The sequence below is a fragment of the Chelonoidis abingdonii genome, chromosome 1 (assembly GCF_003597395.2).
Source record: "Chelonoidis abingdonii isolate Lonesome George chromosome 1, CheloAbing_2.0, whole genome shotgun sequence".
NCBI classification, from domain to species: Eukaryota; Metazoa; Chordata; order Testudines; family Testudinidae; genus Chelonoidis; species Chelonoidis abingdonii.
This window is the reverse complement of record NC_133769.1, coordinates 221,628,654-221,644,943: the sequence shown is the minus strand read 5'-3', so window position 1 is coordinate 221,644,943 and position 16,290 is coordinate 221,628,654. Positions and strand designations below refer to the sequence as shown.

The window sequence follows — 16,290 nt, the reverse complement described above, 5'->3', positions numbered from 1 at the left end:
TTCCCCAAAACACCCTTCTCCAGCATCCTGGTTCTTACCACCACCACCTGCCCCAACACCAATACGTTCACCTCACAGCCCTGATAACTACGACCCTTACCCTATGCACTCAACCCCCATCACCATGCAGCATATTAATCCTCAAGTGCAGCAGGCAGTGCAGAGCCCTCAAGGAAGAACATATTCAAACCTGTGACTGTACTGCTCATCACCGTACCCCCCTTCCTGTTTTATGTACTGTATTTTTAATAAAGGATTTATTGTCTTTTAAAACAGTTTTTATTATTACAGAAAGTTAAACATACTGTACCACAAGTGAAAAATAGGCACTGCAAATAATTGCAACCACTGCAAGTAACTGCTGTGGGCACTGCACTAAACTGCTGTGGAAGGCACCCAACATTACTGTTGGCTTTCAGCCTCAAAGTGCTCCTTTAAGGCATCCCTAATCCTTGAAGCACTGTGCTGGGCCTCTCTAGTAGCCCTGCTCTCTGGCTGTGCAAATTCAGCCTCCAGGCGTTGAACCTCGGAGGTCCATTCGTCACTGAAGGTTTCACCCTTCCCTTCACAAATATTATGGAGGATACAGCACGCGGTTATAATCGCTGGGATGCTGCTTTCCCCCACGTCTAGCTTCCCGTAGAGACTTCTCCATCTCCCCTTTAAACGGCCAAAAGCACACTCCACAGTCATTCTGCACCGGCTCAGCCTGTAGTTGAACCGGTCCTTGCTCCTGTCAAGCTTCCCTGTATACGGTTTCATGAGCCAAGGCATTAACGGGTAAGCAGGGTCTCCAAGGATCACAATGGGCATTTCGACGTCCCCACTGTGATTTTCCTGTCTGGGAAAAAAGTCCCTGCTTGCAGCTTCCTGAACATGCCACTGTTCCGAAAGATGCGTGCATCATGCACCTTTCCAGGCCATCCTGTGTAAATGTCAGTGAAACGCCCACGGTGATCCACAAGCGCCTGGAGAACCATAGAGAAATACCCCTTCCGATTAATGTACTCGGTTGCCAGGTGGGGTGGGTGCCAGAATAGGAATATGCGTCCATCTATTGCCCCTCCACAGTTAGGGAAACCCATTTGTGCAAAGCCATCCACAATTTCCTGCACATTCCCCAGGGTCACGGTTCTTCTTAGCAGGATGCGATTAATGGCCCTGCAAACTTGCATCACCACTATTCCAACGGTCGACTTTCCCACTCCAAACTGGTTTGCGACCGATCGGTAGCTGTCTGGAGTTGCCAGCTTCCAGACTGCAATAGCCACCCGCTTCTCCAGTGACAGGGCAGCTCTCAGTCTCGTGTCCTTGCGCTGCAGGGTTGGGCGAGCTCAGCACACAGTCCCATGAAAGTGGCTTTTCTCATCCTAAAGTTCTGCAGCCACTGCTCGTCATCCCAGACTTGCAGGACGATGTGATCCCACCACTCAGTGCTTGTTTCCCGAGCCCAAAGGCGGCGTTCCACGGTGCTGAGCACGTCCGTTACTGCCACAAGCAATTTAGTGTCAGGCGCGTCAGGCGAATCTATTTCATCATCGCTCTCACTGTCACTTTGGAGCATAAGGAATAGCTCCACTGCCAGACGTGATGTGCTGGCAACATTCATCAGCAATGTCCTCAGCAGCTCGGGCTCCATTTCTCTCTGAAATCACGCGACAGACTCACAATGGCACCAAACGGCTGAAAAGGGAAGCGATGCACCACGGGTGGTTGGAACAGGAAGCGGAATGACCCGCACCCTTCCGTCCCCTTCCCACAACCCACAGCGACAAAATGGGACGAGGTGCTCTGTGGGATAGCTGCCCACAATGCACCACTCACAACAGCGCTGCAACTGGTGCAAGTGTGGACACACTGCAGCGCTGGTCGCTGTCAGTGTGGACACACTGCAGCGCTGGCCGTACACAGCTGTACGAGCACAGCTGTAACTACCAGCGCTGCAAAACTGCCAGTGTAGCCATACCCTATGATGATGGGAGGGCTTTTTCTGTCAGTATAGGTACTCCCTGAGGCAGTAGCTAGGTCAAAAGGAGAATTGTCCCATAAATCTAACTCTGTCTACATCAGGGGTTAAGTCAGTTTAACTGTGAAATCAGGGGTGTACATTTTTTACACCCCTGAGCAGAGTAGTTATTGCTACACTAGGAAATTAGGTTGGTATGAGAGAACTTTGTTTGCTTTGAAGAGTATTGAAAGAGATTGAGAACAACAATGGCTCAAGAAACACTATCTGATAAATGGGCATTGAGTTGAGAGTGACTGAATGGCAAATCTACATTTAAATGACAGAGTGGACACTCTCTGAAAGGTGACAGACTTATGAGTCTTTAATGAGATGTTAAATGTGAATGACTATCGTTGTAGTTTAAATCAATATTATTAGTTAAGAAAACTCATATCCCAAAAACTTAATTCCCTTCTCTTACCACCCACTTCCCCCTCTTCCACGAGAGTGAGAGTCAAGAAATATATTCATATTCAACAAATACAAAAATAATTTGAATTCCAGTAAAGTGCCTAAAACCTTTTCACAACCATGGGCTGCCTCAGAGGTCTAACCCTGTGAGTGCAAAATCCACTTGTGAAAAGTAGTACTGTTGTTGGAAGGGACAACAGTGAGCTTGTGAATCAGCTTCAATTCTTTTGATTTTTTTAAAGATAAAGACTTTGATCCAATGCCTAAACAGTGATGCCTGGGTTAGCATTCCAGATATCCAACCGGACTGGCTCGTGCTCCTGACAGAGAAATGGGAGGGGGAGGAGAAAGGAGAGGGAGAGAAACATTTCAGTTCAGCCACCCTTAACTGACTAATTTTGTACTTGCTGCAGAGTTGAAATTGGTATGGTGGATTTCAGGGGCATGGATATTTCAATCCGAGAGGTCCAAAAAGCATAATGAAGGTGTCATGGAGTCCCTGGGTGATGCTCTGGAACTGCTCCCCACAAAGCCATTCAGGACTTTGGGGAGCCTCCTCTCCCTTGGAGCAGACTGTCTTCACCTTCCTGGGTCTCTCCTTAGAGCATTCAGCATATGACCCTCCGTGCACTTCCCGCAGCGAGTCTGCTCAAGAGGGATCCTGGGGATGCCAGGGGGTCCTACACGCACCCCCACTTCGCTTCGCAGTCAGACGTGACTCATAGCCAGCCAGTAAAACAGAGGTTTATTAGATGACAGGAGCATGGTCTAAAACAGAGCTGGTAGGTACAGAGAACTGGACCCCTCAGTCTGGTCTATTCTGGGGCCCAGCGAGGCAGAAAACCCTGTCTGCCCTCATTTCCCGTCCCCAGCCAGCTCCAAACTGAACCCCCCCCAACCCGTCCTTTCTGGCCTTTGTCTCTTTTCTGGGCCAGGCGGTTATCTGATCTCTTTGTTCACCTTTAGCCATTCCCTTGCAAGGGGGGAAGGGCCCCAGCCATTTGTTGCTAGGATACAAAGTGTCAGCAATTTATGCACACTGGAGACTTAAGAAATGCATAAGGGAAACTGAGGCACTCACACAGTATTCAGAGGAAACATTAAGAACAGTCCCACTTTGTCATATAAGGCAAAGCGGCTAAATGATTGACTAAAATACTGCTGCCATAGTTCAGCTAGCAGATTTAGTAGGAAACACACACATCCATGTGCATGGTGCCAACTTGATGTGGGGGCAGGAGTGGTGTTTTTGACAAATTGGATAGAACAAAGATTATAGAGTCATGCAAATGTACTTCAAATCAATGGTAGCCCATAATATCTATTAAAGATGCTAATACAAATTAGGGTTAAAAAGTAAAGGAACATAGAATTTCTGGATGACTACAAAAGTGAAAGTAAGGCTTTTCTTTGGACATATATTGCTGATATTGGGGAAAAAAATCACTTGCTATTTTTCTATTTTTAACTGATGTTTCTGTTGGTCAGAGATCAGTAAAGGCAAGACGTATTTACAATAACAATAATAATTAATGTGGATTCTGTCATTTAAGCTGTAGATGAATAATTTGAATAACATGACCATCAGTTTAGCTGCATGATTTGACATTTGAGCTCTGTCAAAAGAAAATACTGTACATGAAGATAGTATGTTAGGGATCAATCCTGCAAGTTGAAAAGCACCTTTGTACCAGGTGCCAAAAACCATCAGCTCTCACTGACTTTGCTCATACAGCACCTTGGAAGAGATTTATAGAAACTTACAGAATCAGACCTTACTGCCTAAATATAAGTCTAACTGCTCTAAGGTAGTACTGGGGGAGACTAAAAATGGAAGAACACTTTTGTGGACAATCTTGACACTTGTAAACTATTTTCATTTCACAGATTTCAAGAACTGACTCATTTTCTGACTTTGCTTAAAAGTGTCATTGATCTTTTTATTAATGTTCTAATTGACATTTTTGTCAAAATTGTGTTGAAAATCATTATCAAACATCTTTGCTTACTGAAAATTGTGGTTTCAGTAAACAAATACGTTCTCACACACAATTTTCATTAAAATAATTATTAAACATCTATAAAATTGTCATGGATTTTTTCTGAAAAACAGAAAATGTCTATAATGTTGATAAATGTCTGTGAAAAGTTTGAAAAAGACAAATATTTTTGGTCAGAAAAATTTATGACAAGCTCTAAATAGTACCTTGAGTATGAAAAATGCTATTTATAAATGATGTATTTATTTTACAGTTAGAAAACAACGTACCTATCATAACATCTGGAAGTACATTAATTAAAAATGCACACAAATTGAGGGATCTTAGCTGGCATAGGTAAAAATCAAACACTATTGTATAACATTTAATATTCAGAATAATTATGTTTGTATGCTTTTTTTTCCCCTAGCACCACTAACAGATAAACCACCAAAGCTTTTGCACCCTTTGGAAAGTAAGCTGATGATTCAGGAGACCCAGCTAGGTAAGTAGCAATCATGTCATGCTGTTCAGTAAATTGTGCTGATGTCATCCTTTGTGTTAATGGTTGATGATGATATTAAAGTTTACATGAAAGACATGAAAGAACATTAGTGTTTTGCCACCACTATGCCTGGGTTCAATAAAAAATGTGTTGCACAATTGCCATAAGAATATTATTATTATGAATAATAATAATTGGTTAATGAACACTTATAACATGTGTATTACAGGATTCTCAATGTATGGACAATGTTAGTTGAGTTTGGTGTATCATCCTAATATTGATCTCTGAGTCACAGGGATTTAAATCATATATAAGTACTTTTCCTTTTACAACATGTTTATCTAATATACATATTTATGATTCAGTGAGTAATTAAGATTCAGTGTAAAATTATAAGTGAAGAGTTTATTGCACTTTAATCTAATTCTTCTACAAGACTTCTTTTGCTTTGGGGTTTAACTATAAATCCACAATGACATTTTGTAATTATAAATACTTGTGATGCCCACAAATCAGCCAACAGACAGTGAGAAATTAATATAAAAGTGTCCAGTTGTTCTAATATACCACTATTTAAGAGGGTTTGGAATGAAGTATCTTACCCAGGACAATGTAGAGGAATTCATCAGTGGAGTGAGCATCTTTCTCCTTTTCTCAGTCTGACCAGTGTGGGTCTTGAGATATAACATGCAGTTTAGAATTATGATGGGTGGTTTCTAAAGGCAAACAAGTTGTCTAATGGGTTGACAGATGTTCTAGCATTTCATCTGTGGACACAAATGGAATTGCGTTTGGTGGTTTAGCCTGGATAAGTGGCAGACATTTGTTGACCAAAATAAAAAAAAAAAAAAGGCAGCACCGAATAATGTTAAGGAGATACTGTTGAGGAGACATCTAAAATAGAAAAAGTAAAAGTCTTGCAAATTAGGACTGAAGTTCATTGGCAGAGAGCTTTGTACTGTGCTTGTCCATGCTATGCCTGACACTAGCAGTATTTAATGTCCCTTCATTTTAATAAACGTAAAAATGGTGATATTGGGAATTGCTGGTTAAGGGACTTTAAGGTGTTGAAATACATGCTGACGCACCCCTACAGTTGTAATGTAATTCCTTGAAGTACTGATTTCTGGAAGCATTGCTTTCATGCATAATGTCACTTAAGTACCCATGATTATATGATATCGTGTATGGTTCTTCTCTCAGTCCCATGAAAAGCCAGGGGAGTATAGTCCAAAATAACTCTGCAAAACAGCCTTCCTGACTAATGTTGCTTTTAGAAATATCATTGGGGGGAAAATTGATTTTTTTTTTTTGCTTTTTGTCACTCTCTTTCCTAAATGTACTATATTGATGAGATTAATTAAAAAAGAGTGTAATTATTAATGGCTAGCTAGTGGCTTTTTGTCTCTGATTTTTAGGATTAATCATATCTTTGATTTCTCAAAGTTCTAAGAAATAGAATGAATAATTTGCGAAGTGCCTGGTTATGGAAAAGGGATTTTTCAAAAGACTAAATAGTTGTGGATAAAAGTGAAAGGATTAACTTGAAAATGTCAATTCCACATACAAATTGAGAGGAGTGACCATGAATTAAGTGATAATGGCTTGTTTTGTCTAACCAGCCTCCAGGAACTATATTAATTAATTACTTAAGCATCTATACAAAAAGCATGTGAATGCAGTAAGGGTGCAATGGTGAGACTGAAACTGTGTTAAATAACCGAAGATCCTTATCCTGCTAAAGTTTAGCATTGTTTGACTTAAATCACATGACTAGTCTCATTGACTTCAGGGAGATGATTCACAATGTTTAAAATTAAGTAATACATTACGCATTGGCAGGATTCCGGCCTTAAAAATTCTGCCACTTATCCATTTGACTCCGGTATCACAGAGAGATTGAAACAGCTGACATTCAAGTCTGAATGTCACAGTCTCTTCCCATGCTGAGAAACCCAGTTGAAATTAATATTGTAGAGCTACAGGCCGTTTTAGGAGAAGCATAGATAGTGGTTGGTTTTCTTTCACTTAAAGAAAAAGATGGGTGAGATGTTTTTAGAGGCAACTGTAAAGGTTGGGAAGCAAAAACATTATTTTTTAGACTGTCCATGTGAAAATATTCCTTCTTCCAATTTATATGAGTCAGGCATTTGTAATTCCCGCTATGCTGGATTTATCAGCACGACTAATCTTCTACTTGCACCTTGTTGAGAATGCAGCTGCACAATACCTCATGGATTTGAGCTACTATGATTATATTCAGCTCGCTTTTGTGTTCTTTACATTGGTTGCATATTAATGGTGAATTCAGTTTAAATTAGTCTTTGATTTGGTTTTTAAAAGTTCTGAATGGGACTGGCCCTGGTTGTATTCAAGACCTCCTCCTTGAGCCCTCACCTGCTGGGTTTTTGTGCTCACATACCACCTTGTGCTTAAAGGATTCTGCCATTGCCCCTGAACGTCAGTAAGCAGTGGCGCTTTGGTTGTGGTAGCCGCTATGGTATGGAACTTCATTTCTCCTAAAATCTGTTTCATTTCTTCTCTCTTCACTTTTTAAATTACTATCATGGTTGCTGTTCTATGGTTCTGTTCATATTGTTTTTTGTTTACCCAAATATTTGTAGTTTTATGGAATTTGGCATATTCTTTTTATTAGTTAATTGGAAATAGCTTTTATGATTATTGTTCAGCACCCTGAGTACTTTTAAGTGGGAGAGGTGCTTTTTAAATAGATAATTTTGTATCATTATTATTGTGTTTTAGAATAACAGGAAAGTGAATATTAATTTGTCTATTAAAATCATATTAGGCTTTTGAGACTGCATTATTTAATTAAAATTCTTAGACGACACCCTCACCCTCAGATAAAATCCCACATACCTCTAAGAAATCAGAACTGATTTCCCAAACAGTCTTGTCAGCTCAAAACTTCCTGAATTCACTGAAATTATCTGTTATACAAACAAAATCCTAGGATTTCAGATTACAGTGGATATTTTTAACATTTCAGATGACTTTTAATGTTGTCATACACTGATTTCTATCCCAAATAATTCAGGCATGCTAAATTGAAAGTCTACTATAAGACTCAGATCCAAAGTTTAACTGTTCCTCTGTCAATAATAGCTTACAATATTAGGGGGCATTTTAAAATAATTGTCTTTTCTTTTTCTCTCTTATTCTTTAAATAAACAGGTGTCCCTGTAATGCCTGGTTTTATTCTAAATATAATGCTCTTCTGTGGAACAGTGCAGAACAGATGTGTTCACAGTAGACAATTTGTTGAGGATTGGCAAAGCAGCTCATAAAAATAGATTGAAACTTCAGCCACAATTTTGAATAAAAAATTAACTGAAACAGAAAAAGTTATTTATTTTTTTCCTTGTTGTTGTTGTTGTTTTTCTGCCATGTTATCAATTTGGTGGTCTTATCCAGAACTGTATGTTCAATTGCCAAAATTCTGCAGAAAAAAATGCTATACTTGTAGTATTGTCAGAGAAATTGAAAGCAGGAAATAGTCAAAAAAAATGATGAAATAGCCTGTTCTGGAATGATTTCCAGCACTCTCTGAATGACCAAAACATTTCAGATAACTGTTTGAGTAAGAAGCCACATTTTTCTTCTTTATCTGAACTAATCTCTTGATTAGTCCATCAGTAAAAATTGCTTCTATAGCCCAACAGTATATTCTCCCTTGTTGGTCTAAAAAGTAGTTTTTTCCTATAAAACTGAATTAATGATGAATTGGGGCTTTTTTCTTTTCTTTTAAAACACCCAAAAAGATGCTAACACTGTTTCTAACGTATTGTTTCTAAAAGAGAGATGTAAAGAATTCCCAAAGGTCAAGCTTCAGTGGAAGGAGATTAATGGTCCATTTACATCACAATGTATTTTATTAAATCTTCCACAGAAATTGGTCTTGTTAATGAGAAAAGTACGTCTTAACTAGTCTAATCAGAAATTATATAAATAAATACATAAATAAAAAATGCCTCTGTTCTAGTACTCAATTAAAATGAATGAAAACGATTTTCATGCAATGCACCTGAATGACATAACAATGCTGTTAAAGGAAAAAAATCATCATCATTTTAATATATAATTAAAAGCTACCTTTTATTATTTAACACCTAGCATTATTAAAACTGAAGCAATTTTTAAAGGTGCTTATTTTCATAGTGGTTCAATGCTAGCAGCACTCTCTGCCGTTAGTATGAACTCCTCTTAGGGTTGCCAACTTTCTACTCACATAAAATTGAACACTCTTGCCCCACCCCTCTCCTGCCCCTCCCCTGAGGCCCCACCCCTTTTCTGAGGCCTTTCCCCCACTCACTCCATCCTCCACCCTGTCACTCGCTCTCCCCACCCTCACTCACTTGCTCATTTTCACCAGGCTGGCTCAAGGGGTTGGGGTGCGGGAAGAGGTAAAGGCTCCAGCTGGGAGTTTTGTCTCTGGGATGGAACCAGAAATGAGGAGTTCAGGGTGTGGGAGGGGGCTTCAGGCTGAGGCAGTGGGTTGGGAAGTGAGAGGCTCCTGGGGGTGCAGGCTCTGGGGGTAGGGCCAGGGACGAGGGTGCAGGAGGGGGATCAGAGTTCAGGGGTGAAGCCGAGGGTTCAGAGTATGGGAGGGGACTCAGAATTGGCGTGTGGTAGGGGGTATGGGCTCTGAGCTGGGGGAGCACATTCTGGGGTGGGGCCAGAAATGAGGGGTTCAGGGTGCAGGAGGGGCTCTGATGTGGGGACAGGGATGAGGGATTTGATGATAGGGGAGGGGGCTCTGCGTTGGGGCTGATAGATTCAGAGTGTGGGAGGGGGATCTGGGTTCGGGCAGGAGGCTGGAGTGCAGGGGTGTGTGAGAGATCTGGCTGGGGGTGCACACTCTGGGGTGGGGACTGAGGATGAGAGGTTTGTAGGTGGGAGGGGGATCAGAGCTGGAGCAGGGGTTGGGGTATGGAAGAGGGGTCAGAAGTGCAAGCTTTAGGTGGTACTTATATCAGGCAGCTCCCGGAAGCAGCGGCATATCCCATCCCCGGCTCCTAAGCAGAGGTGCAGGCAGGCGGTTCTGCGTGCTACCCCATCTGGCTCCAGTTCCTGACCAATGGGAGCTGCAGAGTCAGTGCTTTTGGTGGGGCCAGCCTGCAGAGCCCCCTGGATGACCCTATGAGTAGGAGCTGGAGAGGGAACATGTCACTGCTTCCGGGAGCTGTGCAGAGTCACAGCAGGCAAGTAGTCTGCCTTAGCCCCTCTGCACCACCACCAGACTTTTAACAGTCTGGTCAGCAATGCTGACTGGAACGGCCAGGATCCCTTTTCAACATGATGTTACGGTAGAGAACCAGTCACTGGGCAACCCTAACTCCTCTCAGGCACATTGAGCATGCACTATCAGCTACCTTTGGCCTGGACACCACAGAAAGAAAGGCAAGACATCAGGAATATGATTTAACTAGATCACAACTTTATTAATAGCACATCTGGAAACTATCTGGCAATAACTCATCTGGAAAAGGTCATCCCTCCTATCTGTTCCACCAGATAGGGGAAGAGAGTATTGTCTCCACACTCTACAAACTTTAGAAGCCACAGTCCCATTCCTCACCTCCTTTAGGAGATCCCGTCTCCTAACCCACTTCCAATTTTGTTGCATCAGGGAAACGGTCCACTTATTGCATGATTACTTGCACTGGGTATCTGTGAACAGGAAGCACCAGCAATTAGCCTTTTATTTCTGAATATTATTATAATATGTATATTATTATTAATATTTACAATAATAGCAGGTTTTAGCATATTTATGTACTGTTCATCAGAGTTAGTTTTAGAACAAATTCCTATAATTAAAACAGAAAAAATGGGAGACAGTTTGGAAATATGGAAATGAATGTTGAAGATATTCAAACTACCTTATACCCTGAGAAAATCAGAATCTCAGAAATACCTTTTCCCCACCTTAAAATAGTATTTAATTTAAGCAGTAATTACAGAAACTACAATAATTTACTCTTGATTGCACAGTGGTTGTGCTAACTCCAACTTTTTTATTGTCAAATACAGTCAACAGGAAAGACAAAAAATCTAATTTTCAAAATCTGTATTACCATTTTTGACACTCCACTTGCGTAGAAATGCAGTGGCCATTCGAAGTGTGAGACATAGGGTTTGATCTTCTTAAAGATCTCATGAAATATCCTTGACACGGCAGTAACACCTTTAACAAAATAGTTGAAAAGGGAACAAAAATGAATATGGGAGATTGGAATCACTAAGGCTCTGTACAGGAGTACAGAATTAGGAGTTAAGAGTATTTCACAGGCTATTTGTAGACCCAAACATCTTTACGCTTGAGCACTTGTCAGGTTGCAGCGTAAACTAAGGTAAGTCTTAACCAGCTAAGTAGAGGTAATAGATGGTAACCTGCATCTACATTAAGACAAAGATCATAAGTAGTGTGAAAAGGCTTTCCCTTCACCCCCTTCCCTGATTCTTGTCACACAGACAGAAAGCTGAAGACCAGAAGTCCGAAGTGTAGGCAATGTAATGTTTACTGGGGTTAGTTCCAAACAAGCATATCCATAGCTCTACATGCCAGCAGAGTCTGTTTCCCTGTGTTTTGTTCCCAGATCTGATGCCGCAGAGCATTTACCCCATAACCTCATTCCCAGCTCTGACACCACAGAGCCTTGCCTGTGTCCCAGTTCCCCATTCCCCCCCCCCCATTCTCATTTCTACCTCCTCCTTCTTAGTAGGCCCAAATATACCTGCAATGCACGCCCACAGTCCCATCCCTTTCATATCCCATGGGAGGGGTGAGGAGTGAGGTTGTGCTAAAGTCAAGGACATGCATTCCTTTGGTCATTTAGTGTTTTATACCGTTTCCTCCCCAATCCCCCCTTGCTCTTCCTGACTGGTTGCTTGATCTTGCCTTGAGATAGAGGTTGAGACAATCTTAACGTGTGCTCAGTGTCACGGAATTTGGGGGAGACAAGGCCCTGCACCCCAAGCTTCCTGCAATTCACCATGACACTCAGCCAGACAGTAGAACAGAAGGTTTATTAGACGACAGGAACACAGTCCAAACCAGAGCTTGTAGGCATAAACAGGGGCCAGGGGAGGCCAGGAGGTCTATCTGACCTCCCTTCCATTCTCCCAGCCAGTCCCAAAACTGAAACTCTCCAGCCCCTTCTCTGCCTTTGTCTCTTTTTGGGGCCAGGAGGTCACCTGATCTCCACCCCCCACTCCTGGGTTCTCATGTTACAAGCTCAGGAATCTTCCCTCAAGGAAAGTTTCCTATCCCCAATGCAGACAGTCCCAGTAAAACTCGCCTCCAAACTTCCCAGGTCAATACTCCCCACTCCGTACTGTGTCACAGGCACCCACCCAGTATTCAGAGAAAACATTAAGAACATTCCCACTTCATTACACTCAGACACTCTCACTATGCCCTGTAACAATTTAACTGCTCTATCCCTTATCTGTTCCCGTTGTACTAACAAATCCATCTGACTAGGCAGAAGCAACATGCACGTTGTCTTTGTTCACACATATTAGCATAAGAAATAAGCGTATCAAAAGATCAAACCGAAAATTCTATCTCAGGCTGACAAACAAGCCTATATACTAAAAGATAGGTCAGAGTGAGTTAGTGAGCTAAATTATCCTTCCCCGGTCCCTCAACCACCTAATTCTAGTTATACCCTAAAATGGTATGCTTCACTATACCACTAGAAACTGCGGAATTGGAATTAATTTACAAACTGGACACCATTAAATTAGGCTTGAATAAAGACTGGGAGTGGGTGGGTCATTACACAAAGTAAAAACTATTTTCCCATGCTATTTTCCCCCGACTGTTACTCACACCTTCTTGTCAACTGTTGGAAATCAGCCATCTTTATTATCACTTCAATTTTTTTTCTCCTGCTGATAATAGCCCACTTAATTGATTACTTTTGTTATAGTTAGTATGGCAACACCCATTTGTTCATGTTCTCTGTGTATATGTATCTTCCTACTGTATTTTCCACTGCATGCGTCCGATGAAGTGGTGTTTAGCCCACAAAAGCTTATGCTCAAATAAATTTGTAAGTCTCTAAGGTGCCACAAGTACTCCTTATACTTTCTAATGTTTGAGTTTCTATAAATGTATTCATACTGATCTGATCTTTCCAACATTAACCTCACTTTAATAAAGTGTTTTTCCTTGGAATCTTAACCTGCTGGGAGGAATAAACTATTTTTTTTAATTCATCATGGGTGATTCTTTTCATGCTTTAATATGTGGTTCATAGGGGTCTGAGCAAGCTCTCTCCATTGGTGTAAATTTAATCCTTTGTTAGTCATAAATAGTACAGCCTGAATGTACTGCAACTTCCTACTTCAGACTGCTAAATGATTTCTTATCAAGATCAACACCTTAATCTTCATAAAGGTCAATAATTCCCACACAATTTTGAATGGAGAGAAGGGTAGAGAAGCCTGTGATTTCTGCTGTTAGTGAATGAACCTCAAAAGGTTTCAAATTTGAGTTTGGTTTGGTTAAGCATCCAGAAGTCTGGATTCTTGTCTGAAGTTTACTTGCATAATACAAAACTCTGCTATCTCTTATCAGCATAGTGAAACACAATCAGATGCAGAAAACCTTTTGCAAGATTTTTTTGGTTGGAGACTGCAGCATATAGCAAATGATCAAAAGCAAAACCCTAATAAAATATAGAATGCCATATAATATTTAATGCAATTTAGAAGTAGGCACATACTGTACATGATTGACATCCTTTAAAATGGTACTAATAAAGCCCATAATCTTGTAAATTCCAAACATCAGGAACATGATTGTTCTGTAATCATTTTGCCTTGGTTTTTGGCTTGAAGCTACATTGAGTGTTTCTGAATTATATCTGGATACTTCATCAGGACAAATGTCTAGTGTTGAAACATCTAGATGCATTACAATAAAATTACAATAAGAATCATCATCATTAATAATGTTGCATAAAAATACGGCGTAAAACCTTAAAGGAATGTGTTAACCAAGAAATCTAAGAATCAAAGTTAAGTTTTGGGTCCCAAATATTTCTGATTAATGACGAGTCACTATTAATTTAGTCTATAATATCCTGCACTGGAGTTAAAGGTCTCCTGTGAACAACATTAATCTCCACATGTAAAACTGACCTAAATAGTTTATTTTGGCTATCAGTGAAAGTACAAGCAATTCTTGCTTTTTCCTTAGGAGAAGTCTGCTCTCCAATTGTTCAACAATAACCACTTGCCAGCACTGGAGAGTTGAGATTAGCATCTGTTTGTGAAGTTCAAATTTGGAGTGATTTTACAAACTACAAGATTCTGTAGTTGAACATGCTTTTGTATCTGTTAGGTGCTTTGTACTACTATTAGGATTGCTATATATACAAAAGGGTTTCATGTTGAAAAATCCATCTGCAGCTATGGGAATTTAAATGGTGCTAATATTTAGTACGTGGCCAGTTTTCACATTTTTGAATTTTGCTATTTTAGTGAAAAGTTTGTTTGGAGCTAAATGTAATTAAAATGTTCCTGAGGCGTCCATTTACAGTTTTCTTCTACAGGATAAATTTTGGTAGCTGGGCAAACTGTAATACTGATATTTTTAAAAGCTTTGTTTACTTAAAATTATTTAAATTTGCTAACTTACATAAAACATTTCATATTATGAACACAAGTTTTATAGTTTCATAGGATTTGTGCTTTGGTTCTTTGCTTTTATAATACTTTATGAAAATTTAAAGTGTTTATAGTACAGATACTTAACACTGTGAGTGCCCAGTTCACCAATTATCCAGTTTTGGTTATCTGCTTTTCAGTATTTTAGGTACTTCCAAGCCAAAAAGGTACATTAATTTCACTTGACTTTACATAACGCTACTTGATTCAGGGAGAGATCTTGACCGTTGTTCATTCTATGACGTGTAGAGTAGCTTTATTATAGCATTGCAGTCGTGCTAATTGTAGTTGTGAATGTAAATATAATGTTTTAAAAAAATCATCCATTATCTATGTAATGTTAGGTGAGTCTGAACCAAAGCTGTGGCTTTCAGGACCCCTGAACTATGGGTTAGACCTGAGGAGAGCAGAATCCAAATTGCCTTATCTTTACAGCAGCTCAAGTCCAGATCTTGAATCTGAATATCTATTATCATTGGAGTGTTTTGTAGCTTGAATCTATTCAGTAATGCCTTAGAGTGTTCAAAGCAAAAGGATTTTTTTAAAGACTTCACTGTTTTTTCTCTTTATTTTCCCCCCTTTTCTCTGAGGAGTGATGATGAAATCAGATGAGGAGTTCCATTTTTTTCATGGCTTCATGCAGGAAAAAATAGGTGTGACTTGAGTGTTATTGCTTAAAATTCTCATTAATGCAGACTGCACATACAAGAACCTAAATGCAACATAATGCCACTAAGGTGAAATCCTCACCCCATTGAGCTCAAAGGAAACACTCCACTACTGCGGAGATGTGGGAGGGTGAGAGAAATCAATGAGACTAGGATTTGACCCTTAATTCAGGACTTCCATATTCATAGAACCTTGTGTGGGATATTAGCACTGGTTCCTCGTGTTTATTTCACTTTTTTGGACTATAAGTGTATCAATTAATTTGTTTAAATAGCAACACACTGTATGCAGAAATTGTTGCACACTCATTAGAGTAACTAATCTGTAAAATCTTTGAAAATGTTTGTATAAAGGAGAACTGGGAAAAGTCTTACTTAGCAGGGAATATATATCAAGCGGGAGTTCACTATGCAGGAAATTCATACTCACTACAGCAAATACTCAAAACTATGCTTTAATTAAGCCAAATTAAAGATAATTTAGAAAAAATGTATAGAGAGACCCCCAAAAAATCAAACTAACCCCATCTAACATTGTGACCAAAAAGGTGGCATATGGAAATTGAAAAATCAAATGGTTTAGTCCTTTCACATCTTTTTCTAGATGCTTCATTTGAATTAAAAAATGTTTGTATTTTTGAATAATGCATCAGGGTTTGATTTTTTTTTTTTCCACGGGGCTCTTTAAAGTATGCATAGTGCATTTCTCCTCATTAAAAATGACAGAAGAACCAACTTCTCAGCACTAATTTTATGATTCCTTTAGGAATTGATACTAAAGATACTTATAAATCTGGTATAATTTAAACTATTTAAGCAGAGGGGTTTTGTAATTCTGCCTTTTCCTAGTTTCCTTCAACCGCTGCATTTCATCCCAGTGAAGTCACAATTAGAGGACCTCTGTCCCCAGAAGGCATTCCATCACAGAATGCAGAAATGCTATGCTATTAAAGAGGAGGGAATTTACAAATGGAGCAACCACAATCTACTTTGCTTCATGGGTGATGGCGAATG

At 40.0% G+C, this 16,290-nt stretch overlaps 1 protein-coding gene across 1 annotated transcript in view; it reads left to right on the top strand.

Annotated features, from left to right (window-relative positions):
- Window positions 1-16,290, top strand: part of IL1RAPL1 (interleukin 1 receptor accessory protein like 1) — a 1,180,373-nt gene that overhangs the window by 912,105 nt on the left and 251,978 nt on the right. The window contains exon 6 of the mRNA XM_075059862.1: window positions 4,829-4,903. Within this exon, the coding sequence (XP_074915963.1) occupies window positions 4,829-4,903 (75 nt within the window). The remainder of the gene's footprint in view (window positions 1-4,828; window positions 4,904-16,290) is intronic.